The sequence below is a fragment of the Chionomys nivalis genome, chromosome 21 (genome assembly GCF_950005125.1).
Source record: "Chionomys nivalis chromosome 21, mChiNiv1.1, whole genome shotgun sequence".
NCBI lineage: Eukaryota > Metazoa > Chordata > Mammalia > Rodentia > Cricetidae > Chionomys > Chionomys nivalis.
The window spans coordinates 22,417,915-22,440,149 of record NC_080106.1 but is presented as its reverse complement, the minus strand read 5'-3'; the positions used below and the strand labels follow the sequence as shown (position 1 = coordinate 22,440,149).

The window sequence follows — 22,235 nt, the reverse complement described above, 5'->3', positions numbered from 1 at the left end:
AAACAAACAAACAAAAAAGTAAAGAAAAGAAACCCTGTCTCAAGAAAAAAAGAGAAAAGAAAGGCCAACATAGGTAAGGCAATGCCATTTTACAACATTCTGACATTTTGTCAAGAGCTGGCTTTGGCCGGGCGGTGGTGGCGCACGCCTTTAATCCCAGCACTCGGGAGGCAGAGGCAGGCGGATCTCTGTGAGTTCGAGGCCAGCCTGGTCTACAAGAGCTAGTTCCAGGACAGGCTCCAAAACCACAGAGAAACCCTGTCTCGAAAAACCCAAAAAAAAAAAAAAAAAAAAAAAAAAAGAGCTGGCTTTGAAAGATTCCTTAATTCAATTACAGATGAACAGTAAAACACTACAAAATAACCCTTCCCCTATTGGCCCCTCCAGTAAAGTCAAGTTTTCCCACTCACTACTTGGTAATTACAGACTACAACCATCCCCCTAAATGACTCATATGAGTAACCCAATTATACTCCAACTTTCAAGAACTCCTAGGATCTTTGCTAGCTTCCTGCAATGCTTTTTCCAAAGAAGCCCCTGAGGAGAACCTGGCATTTGATATGTCCAGTTGGCCAGACCTGACTGGCTGATAAAGCCCAGGAAGAGATTCATAACCACCTCTTACTTCACTGACAATACTCTATAATATATTCAATATATGCTAAGAGATGAAGCTAGCTAAGTCCCATATCCTCCTCAGGGAGCTTAAGAGGCTCCAGGAGACATGTGCCCTTCTTCCCACCTCAGCCCCTCTTACCCTGGCACAGTTTAACAAGGCCCATGACAATGATGGCAATGAGTGCCACAACCTTGGCATATGTGAATGTGTCTTGTACTCGTGTGCCCCACTTGACATAGGCACAGTTCACAAATGTCAGCAGACCTAGAAGGAAAATCACAGTGTCACTGGTAGGCTTGAGCTGAGCACACAACCCCAACCTCTCTACAGAAAGCATTTTTCTGCCCTCCCTGCCTAAGTTAGAGGAACAACGGGTCCGTGAGAACTAGAACAGGTAAGCAGGAGGAGCAGCACCTATGAATGCCCTACACTATATCCAAAGATACTAGGGCATGCAGGACACAATATGTTCTAATGCCAGAACCACTGCTCGGGTGTTTCCCAGCACCAAGAATGGCTGGCCTCACTTCATTAGCCTCACTCTACCCACTCTTTTCCAGCCAGATTCCAGAAAAAAACATTAACAAATAATGTAAATTTGAATACTGATGATCATCTAATGTCTTATACCTGTGACTGTTATATACTTGACAATTTCAGAGGCATCCTCACTATCAATTCTGACAAATCCCCAAATACAGATGTCTGTTCCCCACTTGTATGATGTGGACTGCATGGTGACCACTCCTGCTTGACAAAGCTTCAGCATTTAGACATTGCAGACCACATTTCTCCAGCACCTTTTTACATTTATTTTTAATGATTTTCAATATTAATGTCTTTCACTTTGGGAAATTTTGTGTAAAGGTTAAAAGTGTGTACTATGGCAGTCTTTCTAAACAAAATAATTCTTTGGGAAAAAAAATCTCCGCCACCTTGGAACCAGGAATTCCAATGTACCCTCCAAATTACAATCAAACAGTAAAATTAAGAGATTTACTAGGCACACCTGATCCCAAGGATGAAATACCTACAGTTCAGATCCAGAGCCTGAGGTCATTAAGGGCAAAAAGTTCAGTTAATATAGAGAAATCAGAACGGTAAAGTATAATGAAAAAAGAGTAAGACATCCGGACCTTCTCTTCTGGGAGCATTGTGAGGGGACAGACCCACACAGTAAGACTAAAAAATTGTAGTATAGGGTCTGCTCCCCAGAAGTCCTTTTCCCAAGGTCAGGCACTTAGATAGGGTCTCCATTCTCTCAGGAGCTTGAGGAAAAGTTCCTACTTGATAAAGTAGTCATTCTTCTTATCTCTAGCAAGAGGCTCTTGTTTGTGGCCATGCCATTATATTTTATTTTGCTTTTTATAACACATACAGATACATTCTAGTGTTCTCTCTCTCTCTCTCTCTCTCTCTCTCTCTGCGTGTGTGCGTGTGTGTGTGTGTGTGTGTGTGTGTGTGTGTGAGAGAGAGAGAGAGAGAGAGAGAGAGAGAGAGAGAGAGAGAGAGAGAGAGAGAGAGAGAGAGAGAGACTTGTGCCATTAACGTGACTGGTGCCTATAGTCAAGATCAATGCTAGACTCCTCAACTCTTGATCTCAATCCACAACCCAGCACCTTGTCTCCTGTTTACTATTATGTGCAACTATAGAAAACAAAAGGTGTAGTCTTTTTCTCAATTAAATTCTGCTGGCAGCCATCCCAATTTACCCCTCTTTGGGACCTGAAACAACCTCCCCGCAGCAGGTATCTGGCACTCATCTATGAGGAAACTAAGGCGGAGAGAGGCTTGCACTCCCAAGTTCAAATGATCTTCCTGAGCCCATTCCGAAGCACACCTGCCAATTGTCAGTGAATCCTTTGGAGAGTTGAGCCTTCCTCAGAGCTTCTTAGGGCCATGTCATCCCAGCTCCCTTTAAGCTCCATGCTAACATACCTCAGTACCATCTAAACCCTGTAAATTACTGATGGCTGTGAACTGCTACCTGGCTGAGGCTTAACCCACAGAGAGAACTCTGTTCCTGAACATAAAGGACAGCTCTGATCTAGGGGAGAACATGAGAATAATCATCCAAGGTCCGAGGTCTTCTACAAGGAACATAGTGACACTTCTAAGTACTGTCCAAGCTTACAAAAACAGAGCAAAAATCTAAATATATACCTTGTGGTAGTTTGAGTGCAAACATCACCCCTAGGCTCATATATTTAAATGCTTAGTCACCAGGGAGTACTAGGATTGAGACGTGTGGCCTTGTTGGAGGGAGACTGTCACTGGGGGTGGGTTTTGAGGTTTCAAAAGCTCAAGCCAGGCCCAGAGTCTTTCTCTGCCTGTGGATTAGAATGTAGCTCTCAACTACTATTCTAACACCATGAGTGCAGTACCACAATACCCCTACCATGATGATAATGTACTATTCCTCTGAAAGCAAGCTCCCAATTAAATGCTTTTTTAAATAAAGTCTTACAGCCCATTCTTTCAACCTCTTGCACATACTCCCACCTATTTTTCTTTTAGGTGGACTCTCCCTTACTTATGCCAAATGCACACACAAAACGTTTCTCCCTCTTGCCACAGCCATCACTAAGATCTACTTTCAAGGTCTAGCTCAGCCCTTACTCCCTCTGAAAATCTTTCCCAAATATACTGGGCAGACCAGCCCAAGATCCCTCTCGCTTTCATTCCCACTTCACAATAGTTCAGTATCAAATGCTACAGCCCTGATTCCAGGAGGTGGTTCCCTAAGGTATCTCAGTCTTCTTTCTGAGAGACCACAAACTCTCAGAGGACAACAAGCTTACAGTGTGTCTAAAGCTCTTGTCCAGCAACGAAGGGAGCTGATGAACCCTGGCTGGAGGCAAGCTAACAGCCAATTCCCTTGGGCAATTCTCCACTGAAAAGAAGAGTGTCCAGGGCCAGCTATAAAAAATGACCATATGTTACAGAATAGCCTCCATGGTGTCTTAGGAGCTTCACTTAATATGCTGCTAAATAGGGCTGAAGAGTTGGCTTGGAGGTTAAGAGCACTAGCTGCTCTTCCAGAGAACCTGGGTTCAATTTCCTGCACCTAATTGGTGACTCACAACCACCTGTAACTCTAGTTTTAAGAGAACTGATGTCCTCTTCTTTGCTAACAAACACACACATAAAATAAAAATAAATATTTTTTAAAAATAGCTGGGTTTGGTGGCACACATCTTTAATCCCAGCACTCAGGAAGCAGAAGCAGGCGGATCTCTGAGTCTGAGGTCAGCCTGGTCTACAGAGTGAGTTCAAGGGACAGCCAGGGCTATCCTGAGAAACCCAGTCTCAAGGGGGAAAATGCTGCCAAATAGTACATGTGCTCACCAGTCAGACATCTAAGGTGGACACATAATGAAGTAATTATATGTAATTGGGGCTGTTGAGAGAGGGATACCCCCAAAGGAATGTATGCTACTGAAAAATCTTCACAGGGACCAACTGCTGATCAAAATTCTCTCTTGGGCTAAGCCTGGATCAGCTAACATACATAGTTAATAGTCACCAGTAAACCACAGGCACTAATACAATAAGCACATTTTGGGGTACTTGTCCATCTCCTTCTTAGAACTTACTCTCTCTCCTTATCAGAAATGCCAAACAATGGATGCAAGCCGGCCTTATAAATTATCCCTCCCAGAATACCGGAAGAGTGAGTCTATCTAACAGCAACAGGGTACTCTGAGAGTCTAGAACTACACCAAGTCAAAGGCCATAGAAACCCTAACAGCAGAACATAAACCACACGCAAAGGAAGAAAGCAGGAACACAAAATCAGAAGGCCTGAACTTGTGAGAAAAAGACTGGAACACTAGGAAATGCACAGAAGTGGACAGAAAAGACAGAGACAAGAGACAAAGAAACGGGAACAAGGGAGAGACTGAAAACTGAACACCATAGGAGGCACAAAAGCCCAGCTGGACTCACTGGGTATGCTTCACAACCTCGGCCCAAGTGCCAGGCACTTGTCTCAGTCTTGCTCCTCCCCACCCCTACCCTCTCCAGTCTTCCTGCAGGTGTGGCCCTTTCTATACACAAGTAAATACAGCCCGCAGTGAAGGGAGAGTCATGACTGTATTAGCAGGATGAGTGAAGGCATGCCTCAGGAAGTCCTGCAGGACCCATTCCAACAGCCAGCTGAGCAGGCACAAAGCACCTGGTCAGTAAAGCTGACTGAGAAAAGACTAACGAGCTGGAGCAAGGGAGCCTCTTACTATGATTCAGTCTTTTACATTTATTCACCAAGCACATATGCTTCTTACTCAACAAAAGTAGTTAATGAGCGCCAGCACATTTGCCAGAAACTGCAGGCCAGTGGGATGAAGTGAGTCAAGTGCCTTGGGAATGCCCCCACTCCCTCTCAGGGAATCAGGCACAGGAATACCAAGACAGAATAGATCCTTAGAGGCTGGCCCCAGGCACCGAGCTTGCCTCATACTCTCAGTCCTGCCAAAGAACACAAGTCTATCAAGCAGAAGCCAAGTCCCTTGACTACTTGCCTGCTTCTAATTAGTAAACAAAATTTCACCATAGACCCACACCCCTTATGCTTCCAAGATCGCCCAGCCCCATCCAGCTGAGTCTGGAGGCCAGGTACTCAGACTCTAGTGCTACAACTCAAACCCTCACGTCTGCTCTCTTTTGACCCTGTTTCCATTGACAGACCCTTAGGCAGCACTACCGACATTTTGGGCCAGTAAGACTATATCCTGTTTGGTAGCATGTTCAACACCACTCCTTGCCTCTACCAACAGATAACAGAAGCACTGCTTCCCAATAATTATATCCCAAAAAATGTCTCCAGATACTGCCAAATGACATCTTTGAGCCAAACTAACCTCCCACTGAGAAGCACTGCTTTAGGGTAATAAGTAAGACAACCGGAAATCTCACCATCACCACCACAAACTGTAGCATGAGAATGCAGTGGGGTGTAGATGGAAAGGCAGTGGATGAGGCTGCAACAATTTCAGGGGCCACACCTTCAGAGGTCAACAAAACAATACAAATGTGAGGGCTGGAGAGATGGCACAGCAGGGCTTGCTGCCCTTCCACAGAGCCTGAATTTGGTTCTCAACATGTATGCTGAGCAACTTAGAACTGCCTGTACCACTGGCTCCAGGGGATCCAACACCCTCTTCTGGTTTCTGTGGGCTCCGCATACATGTGGCACACTTACACACGTACACACACAAAAAACCCCTCCCCACACACACAAAGGCAAAACAATCTTTAAAAAAATGAATACGTGGCCAAGAAAGAAGTATACACCTTTAATACCAGCACTAAAAGGCAGAGGCAGGCAGATTCTTATGATGTTCAGGCCAGTCTGGTCTACATAGTGAATTCTAGGCCAGTCAGGGCTACAAAGCAAGACCCTATCTCAAAAAAAAAAAAAAAAAAAAAAAAGGCACTATAAATGAGAAAGGCAACAAAGTCTGGATATAAAGTAAGTGGAGGAGGCTGGAAAGATGGCTCTGTGATTAAGAGAACTGGCTGCTCTTCCAGAGGTCCTGAGTTCAATTCCCAGCAACCATATGGTAGTTCACAACCATCTATAATAAGTAATGAGATCTGATGCCCTCTTCTGGCATGCAGGCATGTGTGCGGAGCACTCATTAAAAAAAAACAAAACTGAAAAATAAAAGTAAGAGGAAACAGAAAACTGCTAGTTCCAGTACAGCTAGGGCTGTTACATAGAGAAACCCTGTATCGAAGAAACCAAAAAAAGAAAAAGAAAAAGACACCTAAAGCTAGGTATAATGGTGCATGCTTTTAATACCTACACTTGGGAGGCAGAGACAAGCAGATTTCTTTGAGTTCAAGGTCCATGTGGTTTACATAGGGAGTTCTAGGGCTCTCAGAGTTACACAATGAGACCTTATCTGAAAAATTTTAAATAAAACTTTAAAATACTTATTTTTATCATTTAATTATGCAAATATGTATGCCTACATGTGGGTTATGCGCACTTGAGTGTGGGTAACCACTGAGGCCAGAGGCACTGGTTACCCTTGGAGTTGGAGTTACTGAGCCACCGGATGGAGGGAGTTGGAACTGAACTCAAGTCCTCTGGAAGAACAAACAGTAAGCATTAAGTGTTCTCAATGGCTGAGCCATCGCTCTGGCCTTTGTGCAATCTCCCAACAAGGTGGACAGGTGGACTACTCCTCTAATGTCTCTTTTTTTTTTTTTTTTTTTTTGGTTTTTTGAGACAGGGTTTCTCTGTGGTTTTGGAGCCTGAAACTAGCTCTTGTAGACCAAGCTGGCCTCGAACTCACAGAGATCCACCTGCCTCTGCCTCCCAAGTGCTGGGATTAAAGGCGTGCGCCACCACCGCCCAGCTAATGTCTCAATTTTCAACCAACAAGGTAGACCTTTCTATGTCTTCCTTTCCAAACTTCATTCTCCAACCTATCTAAGGCCTCATGTAGGATCCAGGGCAGAGCTTTCGTTTTCATAACCTATGCCCCCGAGACCATCCATGTTGCTCTCAGTGTCATGCCAAACAGTCCCCCTTCTACCACATCCAAGCTCTGTTTAAAGTCTGAGTCTATGACCTAAGCCTCATTGGTTAGAATGCAACATGGTTTTCAGACTTGGCCTTCCTTCTAACAGATTCCTTCCCTCAGATCTGAATTCTGGGAATATCTGAGTTTCTAGGAAAGAGAGCTCATAATACTAGTCCTAAGAAATCTGGGTAAAAATACACTGTGAGTGAAAAAGCACCAGAAACCCCATGGTCTATATTTCAAAGAGGTGATGCCACTCCTGCAATCAAACACGATAAATTTTTGGTATGGTGATGGGTTTTCCAAGCCCAAGAAATCGTGGGAAGAATCATAACAGAGGGTGGGAGGCTAGCAAGTGAAAAATAATCTTCTTTCTATGTGTCAAAAATTTTAGGGAGGCGTCTGGAGAGATGGCTCGGTGATTAAGAGCATTGCCTGCGCTTCCAAAGGTCCTGAGTTCAATTCCCAGCAACCACATGGTGGCTCGCAAGCATCTGTAATAAGGCCTGGTGCCCTCTTCTGGCCTTCAGGCATACACGCAGACAGAATATTGTATACATAATAAATAAATAAATAAAACCCTGTCTCGAAAAACAAAACAAAACTAACAAAAAAGATTGTCATTAAGTTATATACACAGCCAAAGTTTTTGCAAGCAGAGATAAAGAACAGAATATAATTAAGTACTTCTGGCAGCACAGCGTTAAGAAACACAAGATTCTATGCTAGCCAAAGCACTAGCTCTGGGTAAATCCACAGCAATCTCCTCTCGTTTCCATGTTTCACACTGAATATCCTTTTCTCCACTCCTAAAAGAAAAGAAAATAAACAGGGACCCTGGAATCTCTGACACTCTGTGCAGTGGCAGCAGGCAGAGGTTGTTTACAAAGTCAGTGTAAAGAAATCTGAAACAGCCGGGCGGTGGTGGAGCATGCCTTTAATCCCAGCACTCGGGAGGCAGAGGCAGGCGGATCTCTGTGAGTTCGAGACCAGCCTGGTCTACAGAGCTAGTTCCAGGACAGGCTCCAAAACCACAGAGAAACCCTGTTTTGAAAAACCAAGAAAAAAAAAAAAAAAAGAAAGAAATCTGAAACACCAATGGGAAAAGGCCATTTGGTATGGTGCCCGCTGTTTACAACAGGCCATCAAGAGCAGCAGTGGCAGGAAAGAGGGTGTCCTGTGGGAGTTGGGACCCCATCATCTAGAAAAGCCTATTTCCTCATTGAAAACTAGTTTCTAAGAAAAGCTGAGAGCACAAGGCCTTAGCTCTGACTTGTTCCCTGAGATAAGTTACAAACAGTGATGTTGACACCTTTCAAAACACCTGACACTCTCAAAAAAACACAAGACATGTATCAACCTGTCACATAGAGCAAAGAACAGAAATACGGGACAGCTAAGAATAAGAGAAACCCAAGGCCCAAACACCATGAACAGATTCAAACTTCTCCCATTCCCATCCTTTGTTTACTTAGCTCTCAGAACCAAATAAGTGATGAGATTATTTTTTCAAAAGGTATGAGACCTCACACCTTCCCTCCTCCCCAAAGAGCAAAATATGACATTCAGGTTTCAGTAATCATACAAGTAATATAGCACCCACACCTCCACGTATGCCCCTTGCCTCACCCCCATACTTACATATGCAGGCAGCAGCAAGAAGACGACAGGCCAAATATGGAGGATCACAGGTGGGGAAGGAGGGCTTGATGATATAGTTGGCGAAGGTGATGGCGATGATGGCCTGACTGGTGGGCTCAACAATTAGCAGTGAGACCCACAGACGGATAAAGGCAATGAAGCCCCCAAAGGCCTCTAGAATATAAGCATAACTGGCCCCTGACTTGGTGATAGTGGTTCCCAGTTCTGCATAACAAAGGGCACCCACAACAGAAAAGAGCCCACCAATGGCCCACACAATTAGTGACAACCCATAGGAAGCAGTATATTTTAGAACACCCTTGGGTGAGACGAAGATCCCTGAGCCAATCATGTTGCCCACCACCAGGCTGACCCCATTCAGCAAGGAGATCTCCTTCTTCAGCTGCATAGTCTCTGGAGACCCTTGAGATGGTGAGCTGGCATCTTCTTTTACAGTGTGCTGGTTGGCCTTGGGGAGAAGATGGTAGGTGGGTATGGGACTCCCAAGTTCCCTGGCTTCCATGGTAAATGGTTCCTGTACACCTGTGTTTTACTGTGGCCTAGCAAAGAAAACAAGGGTGTCATGTCTAGAGCAGGAGCTAGTGACTCTGGCTTAGTCAACATTTGCCAGGCAGACAATTTCCCTGCCCACCACCTGCTTAGGTAGAACATGCAACACACAAAACACAACAGGCTTGTCTCGGTTTAAGATACAAGCAACTGGAGGTGACTTATTTATTTATTTATTTATTCATTCATTCATTCATTCATTCAAGGAAGAATTTCTTTCCTGGAACTAGCTCTTGTAGACCAGGCTGGCTTCAAACTCACAGAGATCTGCCTGCCTCTGCCTCCCGAGTGCTGGGATTAAAGGTGTAATGTACATTGAAGTTTTGCCTTAGTATATCTGTGTGAGGACGCCGGATCAGATCCTCTGGAACTAGAGTTACAGACAGTTGTGAACTGACATGTGGGTGCTGGGAATTGAACTTGGTGCTCTTTAAGTGCTGAGTCATCATCTCTCCAATTCCATAAATAGGCATTTCTACAGGCATTCAACCAGATGTGGAAAGATATGCAGTTACATGGAAGGGTTAAGAAGATGCTAAGAGAGAGTATATCATCATTAATATAGCTTTGTGTGGTGACACACAAATGTAATCCCAGCATTCAGAAGATTGAGGCAGGAAGACTCTAAATTCCACATGGTGGTGCACACCTTTAATCCCAGCACCAGGGTGGCAGAGGCAAGCAGATATCTGAGTTCGAGGCCAGCCTGATCTACAGAGTAAGTTCCAGGACAGCCAGGACTACACAGAGAAACCCTGTCTCAAAAACCAAAACAAACAAACAAAAAGAAAGAAAGAAAGCAAACCATGATTTCAGAGACCTTCCTGAAAACACATAGAATCATGTGTAACCTTACTCTCCACATTATCACTTACTGATTCAATACCTTTCTTTTCTCAACAATCGAAGAGATGGGGCTGAAGAGCTGACTCAGCGGTTACCAGCACTGGCTGCTCTTCCAAAGGACACGGGTTCAATTCCCAGCACCCACATGGCAGCTCACAACTGTAACTTCAGTTCCAAAGTATCTGACATCCTCACACAGAAAACATGTAGGCAAAACCCCAATGTACATTAAAAATTAAAAAGAATCTAAGAGATTACAAGATTATAAGAGAGAAGGGGAAAGGGACACCCAGGGGCACCCTAACTTGGAGCTAACTTGCCACTGGCTTATTCACTTCCTCTTCAGCGTGCTCCTTACCACAATCTATGCTACAAAGTGATTCTCCCAAAACAATTTCTAGGAGTTTTGTCACCTACCCAAAGTCACAGCCTCCTTAGTTACAGACCCAGCACTGGAAAGCATCATGATGAGATGGCATGTGTATACACATTCATTCCCTTTGGACCAACCCGAGAGAGTAGATTCTACTGTCTTATCTAAGAAGGCTATGTCAAAAGAAGACAGGCAGCCGGGCGGTGGCGCACGCCTTTAATCCCAGCACTTGGGAGGCAGAGGCAGGCGGATCTCTGTGAGTTCGAGACCAGGCTGGTCTACAAGAGCTAGTTCCAGGACAAGCTCCAAAACCACAGAGAAACCCTGTCTCGAAAAAGAAAGAAAAAAAAAAAAAAGAAGAAGAAGAAGACAGGCAATCTCCTGACTCTATCCAAGCTGGCCTCCCTTCCTTAATTCCTGTGCTAATCACAGGTCAGAAACAATAATCCTACCTCACCTTTGGGAAAAGGAATGTAGTAGGCCATAAAATTGCCATCTAGGAACCATTCCTTAAAGGTCACAGGATAACTTCTAAAGGTCAGAATAGATGATACTCGTAGACAGGTGCATAGCCCAACTGTCAGAAAGGCATCGTCCAGCAGCCAATGGGAGCAGATGCAGACCCACAGGCAAATACTAGGCAGAGCCAGGGAACCCTGAAGAACAGGAGGAGGGACTGTAGGAGCCAGAGAGTTCGAGGACAACAGGAGAACACAGGCCATAGGGGTCACAGACTGAAGTGACAAACACAGACCCTGTATGGGTCTGAGCTAGGTCCCCTGCATGTTATGGTTGTGTGGCTTAGTGACTTGTGGGACTCCCAACAACAGGAGTGGGGGGTGTCTCTGACTCTTTTGCCTGCTCTTGGGACCATTTTCTTCCTACTTGGTTGCCATGTTTAGCTGTGATAAAAGGATTTGTGCCCAGTTTTATGGTATCTTGTTAAGCCATGTTTCGTGAATCCCTGGTAGGGTTGCTTTTTTTTTTTTTTTTTTTTAAAGGGAAACAGGAAGAGTTGATCTGGGGGAAAGGGACTGGGTGGAGTAGAGGACACTGGAGTAGCTCTAGGGCCAGGCTTTTCTGCCTGTCTGTATGTTGAGTATTTAGACCCCGAAGGTCTCTTTGTACCTCATTGTTACATGAGCATGGACTCCTGGCTGTTTGCTGGATTTGTTCCCGTGGAAACCTGGACTCACTTGACATTCATGTGAAACAAATATGCTTCCACATGCTTGCATAGGGAACCTGCATAGAGCGCAGTTCTCAAAGTCTGGGCTTATTAGAGTAGAGGTAGCCTGGCTCCACTCTTCTCATGCCCCAGACAAGTTTTTTAGCTTGGGCCTAGGTCCAGACTCTTGGAATGATTGGGACAAGTAAAACAAGAGTTTTGAGTGGGGTCTGTGGAGGTATGAGTTTTCTCTTTTTCCCAGGATTCTCATACTCAAATGACCTTGGGTTCCTTTGCTTTAGCCCTGTGAAGCCAGGCTCTGGTATAGACGTTTTGTTTTATTTTTGTTCTGTCCTTCAGCCCCATGCTTTTTCTTTCTTTAGGTGAGGGAACTTAGAGAGAGTGATGGTTACCAGGTATCCCTTGTGTACCTGTACAGCTTGGCACTCGTGTGTCTGATGTGGCTTTATTCAATGGGTCTGACACACTAGACAAACTCCCCATTGGCTTGCTCTGGAAGAATGTGCTACAATCAGTCACAGCCCCAGAACACCTCTTGCCTAGAATTGCTGAATTAGTTTAGGAAGGACTCCTCTCTCTCAGCTAAGAAGAAAGCTCTTTTCTTCACTCAATAACCAAATGCAATTACCACTATGAGCCTGTCCTTAGCTAAGGGAATTAAAACCCCTATCTTATTTTAACACAAGAGCAAAACTGTGAAATAACTACAGCAAACTCCCTGAGGACAGATGGCTAAATTCCTGCCTTGCTTGGCTACAAAACCCCAAGGCCATTCCTTACCTTTCCTCTAAATCTAACTCCCACTTCACATTCCTCTAGAAACCAGCCAAGCACCTCATCCGCTAGGATTACATGTAAAGACACAGCAGTGAACAGAGTCAATAAGGGCATGGATCATGTCCTCAGAACAAAACAACAGTATGATAAGGCAGCATGGAAACACGAAAGAATTGAGACCAGAAATTCCACAGTCAAAAACCAGAATTCACCAGCTAGCTGTACCTCAATATTCTCTGACCTTCAGCTGTTCTTCCCAAAAGCCTCACTGACCTTCTGTGAGTATTACACTAAACAATATAAAACTGCTCAATAAAATATAAAGGCCTGGGTCAGAGAGATGGCTCAGTGGTTAAAGACACTTGTCACCAAGCCTGATGACCTGAATTGGACCCCCACAACCCACATGGTAGAGAGATCCACCTTCCACAAGTTGTCTTTGACCTTTACACACATGCATGCATGCACACACACAAATATATATAAATGTAATAAAAAAATTTGAAAATGAAGAGGAGGTGATAAAATTAGGTCAGATTCTTGAGAAAGATTAGAAGACAATTTGTACACAGTCTCAAAAACCAAAAGAGGAAAAAGTAACAGCAAAAAAAAAAGAAGAAAGAAAATTTTTGTGTTTGAGAAGGGGACAGGAAATTCTGGTAAAAACCACTGAGAAGTATAACCTCTGTGTCAGGCAAAATAACCCAGAAAGATCAATCCCACCCAGACACAAGGAAACTGAGGCTGCACCAGGGCAAGGAGAGAACCTCCCTGCTTCCCATTTCCACTAAGAGTTTGCACCCAGGAAAAAGCAATGGCAGTACAATACCCAGAGTATAGCAAACTGTACACTAAGAAGGGCTAAAGTTGAGAATAGAAAATACACTTTGAAAAAAAGTCTTTCCCGTAGGAAAGCAAACCAACCCCAAGCACAAAGAAACACCAGAGGAATGTGAAGGTAAGGTTACCCAAGGCACCATAGCAACAACAAAACCCAACACAATTCTATAATTGGTTCAAACTCTTCTACCAACAACCTTGCAAAAGAGTCATACCTATTTTTCAGAATAAATTTCTCCTGTTCTACAAACTATGGCAATGACTAACAAATTATAAATAAGGAAAGAAAAAAAAACAACAAGAAAAATAACACATTTTCGAGCCGAGTGGTGGTAGCTCACACCTTTAAACTCAGCACTTGGGAGGCAGAGACAGGAGGATCTCTGTGAGTTCGAGGCCAGTCTGGTCTACAAGAGCTAGTTCCAGGACAGGCTCCAAAACCACAGAGAAACCCTGTCTCGAAAAACCAAAATAAATAGAAAATTTATTTCAGGCGGTAGTGGTGATGCACAATTTTAATCCCAGCACATAGGAGGCAGGAGTAGGCATACCTCTTTGAGTTTGAGACCAGCGTGGTCTACAGAGTGAGTTCCAAGACAGGCTCCAAAGCTACATAGAGAAACCCTGTCTCGAAGAACCAAAGATAGATAGATAGATAGATAGATAGATAGATAGATAGATAGATAGATAGATAGAACAAAAATTGAAATTGAAGGGGTGGGGGGTACTGAGGAGACAGCTCAGTGCTTCCTAATAATCATGAGGTACTTTCTCAAAAACACAAGGTGGTTAGGCATAGTGGTTAGTAGCACATGCCAGCACTCAGGAGGCAGAAGCAGGAGGACCTCTGTGAGTACCAGGTCAGCCAGTATTTAACACACACTCTCTCAAAAAACCCCACAAGGTGACCACTAACTTACTTACACACACACACACGCACACACACACACATATGCACACAAAAAGAAACACATACAGTGACTACAGTGAGTTTGGGAATATAGTTCAGTGGCTGAGTGCTTACATCAGACCCCGGGTTCAATCCTAGGCCTGCCAAAAAGTGAGACTAAAATAACTGTGATTAGTAGATTAAAAGGCTCTAAACTCAACAATAAGAGGAACAAATGTAGAAAATCATGAGTCAGAATAGAGAAAATAAAACGGTAAAATATATAAACGCTGTAGGACAATAAAAGCTGTAGAACAATAGTCTGAAGTAAGTAAGGGGAGGGAGACTATTTTAAACTTTTTTAGGCTATAAATGAAGCCAGAAGCAAAAACTGCAGAAATGTAGCATGGGTTTATAGCACAAAGGGAAAAAAAAATGCCTGACAATACTATCATAAAGAATAGGAGGCAAAAATTGAAAGAATACTGTATAAAGTTTTTACATTATAGTGAAGGAAAATCTTATTTAAGGGTAGACTGTAATTAAAGACTCATGAGGCTAAAGTATAGCTCAGTGGTAGAGAACTTGCCAGACATATAATTATGGCCCTATCCCCTGGAGGCCAGTAATAAAAGATTTACACTATAAAATTAGGGCAACAATTAAAAAATATTAAAGATGTATAAGTAACAGGCCAACAGTAGAGAGCTGAGTGTGATGGTGTGTGTCTATACACCAGGCTGGCCTCCAACAGTAGAGAGCTGAGTGTGATGGCATATGTCTATACACCAGACTGGCCTCAGAGGAGTACTGAGCCCTGGGACTAGAGGTATGCATCAAGTCTATCAAAAATAACGGGCTTTAAGCAAGTTATATAACTATATTTAATATAAATTATCTAAATACACCAAGTAAAAGATGCTGTTAATAGTGTTAGATTGACTACAAAGGAAATCTCAATATGCAAACTATAGGAAATCACTCTAACTATGAAGACATAAATAAGTTACTGAGAAAAGGAACAAAAGAACCCAGACAGGCAGGGATATAGCTCTGCTGCTAGAGTATTTGCCTAGTACACACAAAGCCCTGGGTTTGTTCTCCAGTATCACATAAAGCCAGTACAGATGCCCATGTCTATAATCTGAGGAGCTCTCAACAAGTTAAGGCAACATAATCAAAACAGTTTACTTGCCACTATTTATCAGAGTTCAAGGCCAGCCTAGGCTACACAAGACTTTAACCTAGGTTACAAGAAAGCCTGTTTCAAGAAAGAAAGAAAAAGCTGGGTAGTGGCAGTGCATGCCTTTAATCCCAGCACTCAGCAGGCAGAGGCAAGTGGATCTCTGTGAATTCAAGACTAGTGTGGTCTACAGAGCAAGTGCCAGGACAGGCTCCAAAGCTACAGAGAAATCATGTCTCAAAAAACCAAAAGGAGAGAGAGAGAGAGAGAGAGAGAGAGAGAGAGAGAGAGAGAGAGGGAGGGAGGGAGGGAGGGAGGGAGGGAGGGAGGGAGGGAGGGAGGGAGGGAGGGAGGGAGGGAGGGAGGGAGGGAGGGAGGGAGAGAGAGAGAGCAAGCACTGGAGAGATGGCTCAGCAGTTAAGAGCACTGGCTGTTCTTCCAGAGGACCAAGGTTCAACTCCCAGCACCCACATGGCAGCTTTCAACTGTCTGTAACTCCAGTTCCAGGGAACTATCATCTTCACACCAATGCACATAAAACAGTGCTAAGTAATTATGAGCCCAGAAAAATGGCTTAGCAAGTAAACGGCACTTGCACAAACCTTACGAACCAAGTTCAATCCCTGGAACTCATGAAAAGGCCTGATGCACATCGGTAATCTCAGCACTGGATGGCCAGAGGGAAGGCTGAGACAGGCAAGCCGCAGGAAGCTTGTGGGCCGGATAGCCTGGAGTAAGCTAACAGTAGCAATCAGCAAGAGAGACTTTGCCTCAACAAGGTGGAAGATGAAAGCCAGCTCCCTAAAGTTGTCCTCTGACCTATAAATGCATTCCATGGCTCTTGTGTGCCCACACTCACATACGCATAAAAAATAAATGGAATTTAAAAAGCACACATAAGTAAAACAAAGCAAAAAGATGCTTTTGTTAAAGCTGTTTTTTTTTAAACAAAAATACATACACATAAACATATATGGGTTGTTTTTTCCTTTTGAGACAGTGCCTCACTCTCAATCAGAAGCCAAGCTGCCCTAGAATGCAGTATTTAGAACAGACATTCTCTGTCATTGTGCTTTTCAGATAAAAGCTGATGAAGGAATATAAATAATAACAAAAAAGTTTTTAATTCATTTGCATTTAATCAGTCCCACAGTACCACAGATGCCCAAAAAAGGACCCCATACCTATGTGACAGGTATTGCCTATCCCATTCCCCACAGAGATCTGTAGAACCTCTGAAACAATGCGATGGAAACTGCTGGCATAAGGGGTCCATCTTAAGCCAACATTAAGCCTGGTATTAGAAATAGGCTAGGGCTGGAGAGATGGCTCAGAGGTTAAGAGCATTGCCTGCTCTTCCAAAGGTCCTGAGTTCAATTCCCAGCAACCACATGGTGGCTCACAACCATCTGTAATGGGGTCTGGTGCCCTCTTCTGGCCTGCAGGCATAACACAGACAGAATATTGTATACATAATGAATAAATAAATATTTAAAAAAAAAAAAAAAAAAGAAAAGAAATAGGCTATTAGCCAGGCAGTGGTGGTACATGCCTTTAATTCCAGCACTCAGGAGGCAGAGACAGGTAGATCTCTGTGAGTTCAAGGCCAGCCTGGTCTACAAGATCTAGTTCCAGGACAGGGTCCAAAGCTACACAGGAAAACCTTGTCTTCAAAAAAAAAAAAGAAAGAAAGAAAGAAAGAAAAGGAAAAAGAAGTGGGTTATCAAAATTCTACCAAATCTTTTTTTTTTTTTTTTTTTTTTTTGGTTTTGAGACAGTGTTTCTCTATAGCTGGGATTCGCTGTCAAATCTTATACAGTAGTTAAAATAAATCAGTATAGATCATACATAGTTACTAGTCTCAATCTCTAAGATGCTGACATCTCTAAAATCAAAACACACATCCTTGGGCTGAGGGTGAGACTCAATGGGGAGAGTGTGTATTTAGCAGGGCTTGAGATCCTGGATTCAATCCCCAGCACTGATATGAAAAGTGGAAAAAACACAGCAGTTTCTAGCAGGATTCATCCTATTCTCCAGAACCCTGCAGCAGGTGGAAAGGAGTTTACTAGAACCCAAAAATTTAACAAGAAAATTATCATATGCAATTTTTAAGAAAAAGGTAAATCATATAAAGATGCAATCACAAAGAAAGTTGTAGATATATTTATTTTAACTTTTTTTTTCAAGTAACAAAAATGATGTTTATTGTCTTATGAAGAATATCAAGTAACTGAGATACAATTTACCTCCCAATCACAATGGCTAAGATACTCATAGTTCTGCCAAGCCACCATGCCTTTAATCCCAGCATTTAGGAGGCAGAGGCAGGCAGTTTTCAGTGAGTTTGAGGCCAACCTGTTCTACAGAGTGAGTTCCAGGATAGTCAGGGGAACACAGAGAAACCCTGTCTCAAAACAAAACAAAACAAACAAAACAAAAAAAAAAAACAACACTAAAACCAAAAAACAAACAAACAAAAAACATAAAATAGAGGTAGGCACTGTAGTTCAGACCTATAATACCAGCACTTAAGAGGTTAAAAGTTCTCTCATTTACAGTTTGAGGCCAGCCTAGGCAACACTGAAACCATGTGTTGAAAAAAAAAAAGACATAAACACATAATTCATTTACAAAACAAGTTACATGTGTTATGATGTTTTATAGCACTATGATTTTTGTTTTGTTTTTGGAGACAGGGTTTCTCTGTGTCGTCCTGGCTGTCCTGGAACCCTCTTTGTAGACCAGGCTGGCCTCTTAAGCCTTTTTATTAGCATCATAGTTACAAAGTATGCAAATAGCTACAGGCTCCTTTTCACAGATTACCCCCAAAAAAAAAGAGAGAGAGAGAAAGAAAAGAAAAACAAAGAACAGAGTGGTAATATTCACCTGTCACGAAATCAATAAGGATCCACGCTTTCTTAAGTTATTTCTCCACAAAGCAGTCAGGTACCAAGAAGAAAATAAGTGCTTACAGCAAGGGCTAATTCGTCTTCTCTGTTTTGGTCATTCAATCTCTGTAACAAAGAATAAGTTCTTAGTTACTTATCAAAAAATATTAACTTACAGAAAGCATCAGAGTATTTCCTCCTGTAAAATCTAAATTTTACACGCCCATTATTTCCTCTCCCACATAAAGGGTATGACTGACACACATTTGGTGTCAGAGACTACCCTGATCATCAAGTCACTAGGGATCTATTGCTCTAGAGTCCCAGGTCCTAAAAGCATCATGTTGTAGAAACATCTCCACATTCTAGAGATTACAGCAAGAATGCATAAAAGTCAGAAAATTCCTCTATCGAAATACTCCAAGATCAGCCACATTAAAAAAAATCCAGATAAATAAAGAAAGAGGGTGAAGGAAAAAAAATCAGCTTCTCAAGGTTTTCTTTCTGTCTTTGTTGGTCTTCCTGTCTTCCTTTTTTTGAGGAGGAACTAGGGATGAAACCCAGAGATCTAAATATAGTATGCAAGTACTGTCGGAGGTCCTATATCCCCATTAGGGTTGTGACTTTTCTTTACATTTGCTAAGGAAGGAAAACCAAATATAACTCAACTAAACAGCCTAAGACCAAAGGCGGGAAGCAAAAGCTGTCTGTGTGAAACCACAGTGGAGCCTTAACAAAGTACGAAGCCTGGGCAGCTACCTGAAGGGCCTCACCAGGTAAAGAGGTTTAAAAAAAAAAAAAAAAAATTGATCTCAGAAAGCAACACCTTCAAGTCTGCTCCTGCTAAGTCTTCAAATCCCGGAGCAGCTCTCAGAAATCAGGCGCCAAACAGCTGAGCATCCTGCTACACAGCGGGTTAGGTCAGCTGCCCAAGCCTGAGCGGTTTTCCCCTCATTTACAGTAAGCCCCGTGTTTACGACTGGTTCCCCAAGACTTGTTAAATTAGATGTTGATTTCTATTTATACTGGCCCATTACACAACACGGGGACAAGCCTTTGGACTTAGTGCTCAGCACAGAATTTTCAGAATGTTTCACAAATATTTCTGGACATTTGTGACATGAGATGGTCAAGGGAGATGACAAACTCGAGAGACTCAGAAGTGCCCCGGCGAGAGCACCGTGTTCCCGACCGCCAATCCCTCAGCACTCTGAGTCCCAACACGAGTCAGAGGTTTCAACAGCGCCAAGAAGCTGCATTCCGGCATTCGCACACCGCCCAGCTGTCTCTGCCCTCCTCACACTCGCGGGCTCCCGCACAACAGCCTCTCCCTCGCAGTCTCTGCTCCAGGGGATCCCTCACACGGCCACGGACTGCGAAGGAGCCAGTCCCTCTCACACTCAGTGTCGCACACTCTCGAGGCGCCCTCACGCCCACAGTTTTCCTCCTCACACTCTGGGATTTTTCCGTCACGCACACTGGGTCTCCGTTACACTCTCTGCTTCGCAGTTTTCTCTTTCACACACAGACACCCTCATACTTAGAGTCTTGCACACTCACAAAACCATCCAGGGTCTCTCTCTCTCACGCACGCACACACACGCACGCACACGCCCGCTCGCTCGCTGGCTGCGCGTGCGTCTTCCTCACACCACCGTCCACTCAGGGCTCCACGCTCCCGGCGTCCTCCTCTCAGCCGCGGCGTCTCTCCCGCGCCCTCCGCCCCACGCGGTTTCCGGCCCGCATCCAGCACGCGGCGACGGCGGCCAAGCAGAGCGCTCGACTGCACACGAGACGTCCCGGACCGAAACGGAACCAGCCCCGGGCCGAACCGGAGCCAGCCCCTCACCTCCTCGCCCCCGCCAGTTAGCTCCCGGTGCCCCGGCGCTGCCAGGATGCTCGGTCGCGCCGCCGCCGCCGCCGCTCAAGCCCCGCCTACGCCACGTCACTCGCACCGGATCGCGACAGCGCGCGCCGCCTGGGGACCCGGCTCGGAGCGGGGGGCCCCCAGGCGGCGTTGCTTCCGGGCACCAGAGCGCGCCGGGGCCCTAGGCGATCCGCGGGCCGCGCCGGGGGCCCCCACGGACTGTGACTCGAGTCCGGTCGCCCACCCCTGGGATGGCCACTCCCGGACTCCGCACGCAGTCACTTGAAGCCCGTGGGGATGCTGCGGCGTGGAGCTCTCGAGGGTCCCCACACTCCGTTTCCTTCTCGGCCTTTGTTGGGGACTCCATACCCAATGAGACCTCAGACAGTTCACACAAAGACCTCTAGACCGCCTCGCCGTTTGACGGCCGGCCTTCAGCCTGTGGAATCCAGGAAGAAAGAAAGGCACATTCGGGACCTGTGCTCTGCCGGTCAGCTCAGATTCTCTTCGACCACTTCTTGCTCCCTTAGCCACCCCAGGGCTTTGTCCTGGTATCGCCCGACCCTGCTGACAACCCTCTTGGGGAAGCCACAGCCTCCTACCCGTCTCCTCTCCCTCTGGTCGCTCCTTCTCTATCTCCTTTTAAGTTATCTTTTTCTTTAGTAGGGCTGGCGCTCAGACTCAGCCGTGATTTTATATTCCACTGCACTCTCTAACCGACCTGGCTGGCAGGAATAAAAAATACATTCTAAAGAGACAGCTGTGCTCTCCTCTTAGGCTATCAGACTTTTTTAAAAAATAGGACCCAAGACCCAAGAAGTCATTATTTCCTCCAGGAATGTCCTTTTTTTTTTTTTTTTTTTTGGTTTTTCGAGACAGGGTTTCTCTGTGGTTTTGGAGCCTGTCCTGGAACTAGCTCTTGTAGACCAGGCTGGTCTCGAACTCACAGAGATCCGCCTGCTTCTGCCTCTCGAGTGCTGGGATTAAAGGCGTGCGCCACCACCGCCCGGCTGGAATGTCCTTCTTGAAGAAGAAGTGGTTGGAGCATCCAAAGGAGGATGCTCTTTTCTCGTGGAGAAAAATTTACAACTGGTCAGATGACCTTCAAAGAGAGACTTGGAATTTTAAGATTTAAACCCTATCCTGTATGGCAGAAGGGATGGCTCAGTAACTGAGTTCACTGGAGGGAGTTCTATTCCCAGCACCCACGTGGTGCCTCTAAACACCTGTAACCCCAGTTCTTTGGGATCCGACAGGCACGTGTGTGGTACACATGCAGGCAGGCAGGCAAAAACATAAGAGAACAAAAACAGATCTTTTATTCACACTGAGTGAATCTTCTGCTTTCCACTATTAATTTGTCTCCATTTATCATTTTATTGAGTTGTGTCGCTAAACCTAGTTTGCTGGGGAACAGGCTGTACCCCAAAATATGGTAACCATGATCTTCTTGTCCATGATACCACACACTGCTTCCCAGTCGTTTCTTCTAGCCAGATGTCCTGGGTCAGACACTCAAACCCTCACTCACATCCACTCAGTGGGAGACTCTGGAAATGTGTAGTTAGCATCTGAACTCTCTGCCCAGGTCTGCATGCCAATCCCCGGCCAGCTGCCTCAGAGTCCAACCTGCAGCACCTGCCACGTGCACTCCGTACCCCACCCAAAAGCACTTAAAATATCATGAGCTTGGTGGATTGTTTGCATGTTTGTTTTATAAATTGATTGTGAAATTCTACAAAGTGGAAAACTTTGTAACGTGATCCGGTTATTCTACCTACTAAGTGCAAAATTTGTAATGACTGGGCTGGAAAGATGGCTCAGAGGCTAAGAGCACTGGCTGCTCTTCCAGAGATTCTGAGTCAATTCCCAGCAACCACATGTGTCTCACAACCATCTATCATGGGATCTGATGCTCACTTCTGGTGTGCAGAAGTATGTGCAAACAGAACACTCAATATACAGAAAATACATAAATAGATCTTCAAACGAAAAAAAAAACTTTCCTTCCTTCTGC

At 44.5% G+C, this 22,235-nt stretch overlaps 2 protein-coding genes across 2 annotated transcripts in view; both read right to left on the bottom strand.

Moving 5' to 3' along the window:
* Window positions 1-18,470, bottom strand: part of Prmt7 (protein arginine methyltransferase 7) — an 86,925-nt gene extending 68,455 nt beyond the window's left edge. Inside the window, exon 1 of the mRNA XM_057753297.1 lies at window positions 18,350-18,470. The gene's annotated coding sequence lies outside the window, so the exon portion shown is untranslated. The remainder of the gene's footprint in view (window positions 1-18,349) is intronic.
* The window catches only part of Slc7a6 (solute carrier family 7 member 6), a 29,039-nt gene extending 10,563 nt beyond the window's left edge, over window positions 1-18,476 (bottom strand). The window contains exons 1-3 of the mRNA XM_057753301.1: window positions 18,350-18,476; window positions 8,794-9,353; window positions 758-883 (exon numbers count right to left, since the gene is read on the bottom strand). Of these exons, the coding sequence (XP_057609284.1) occupies window positions 758-883; window positions 8,794-9,316 (649 nt within the window). The 5' untranslated portion in view covers window positions 9,317-9,353; window positions 18,350-18,476. The remainder of the gene's footprint in view (window positions 1-757; window positions 884-8,793; window positions 9,354-18,349) is intronic.
* Between the last annotated feature and the right edge of the window lie 3,759 nt (window positions 18,477-22,235).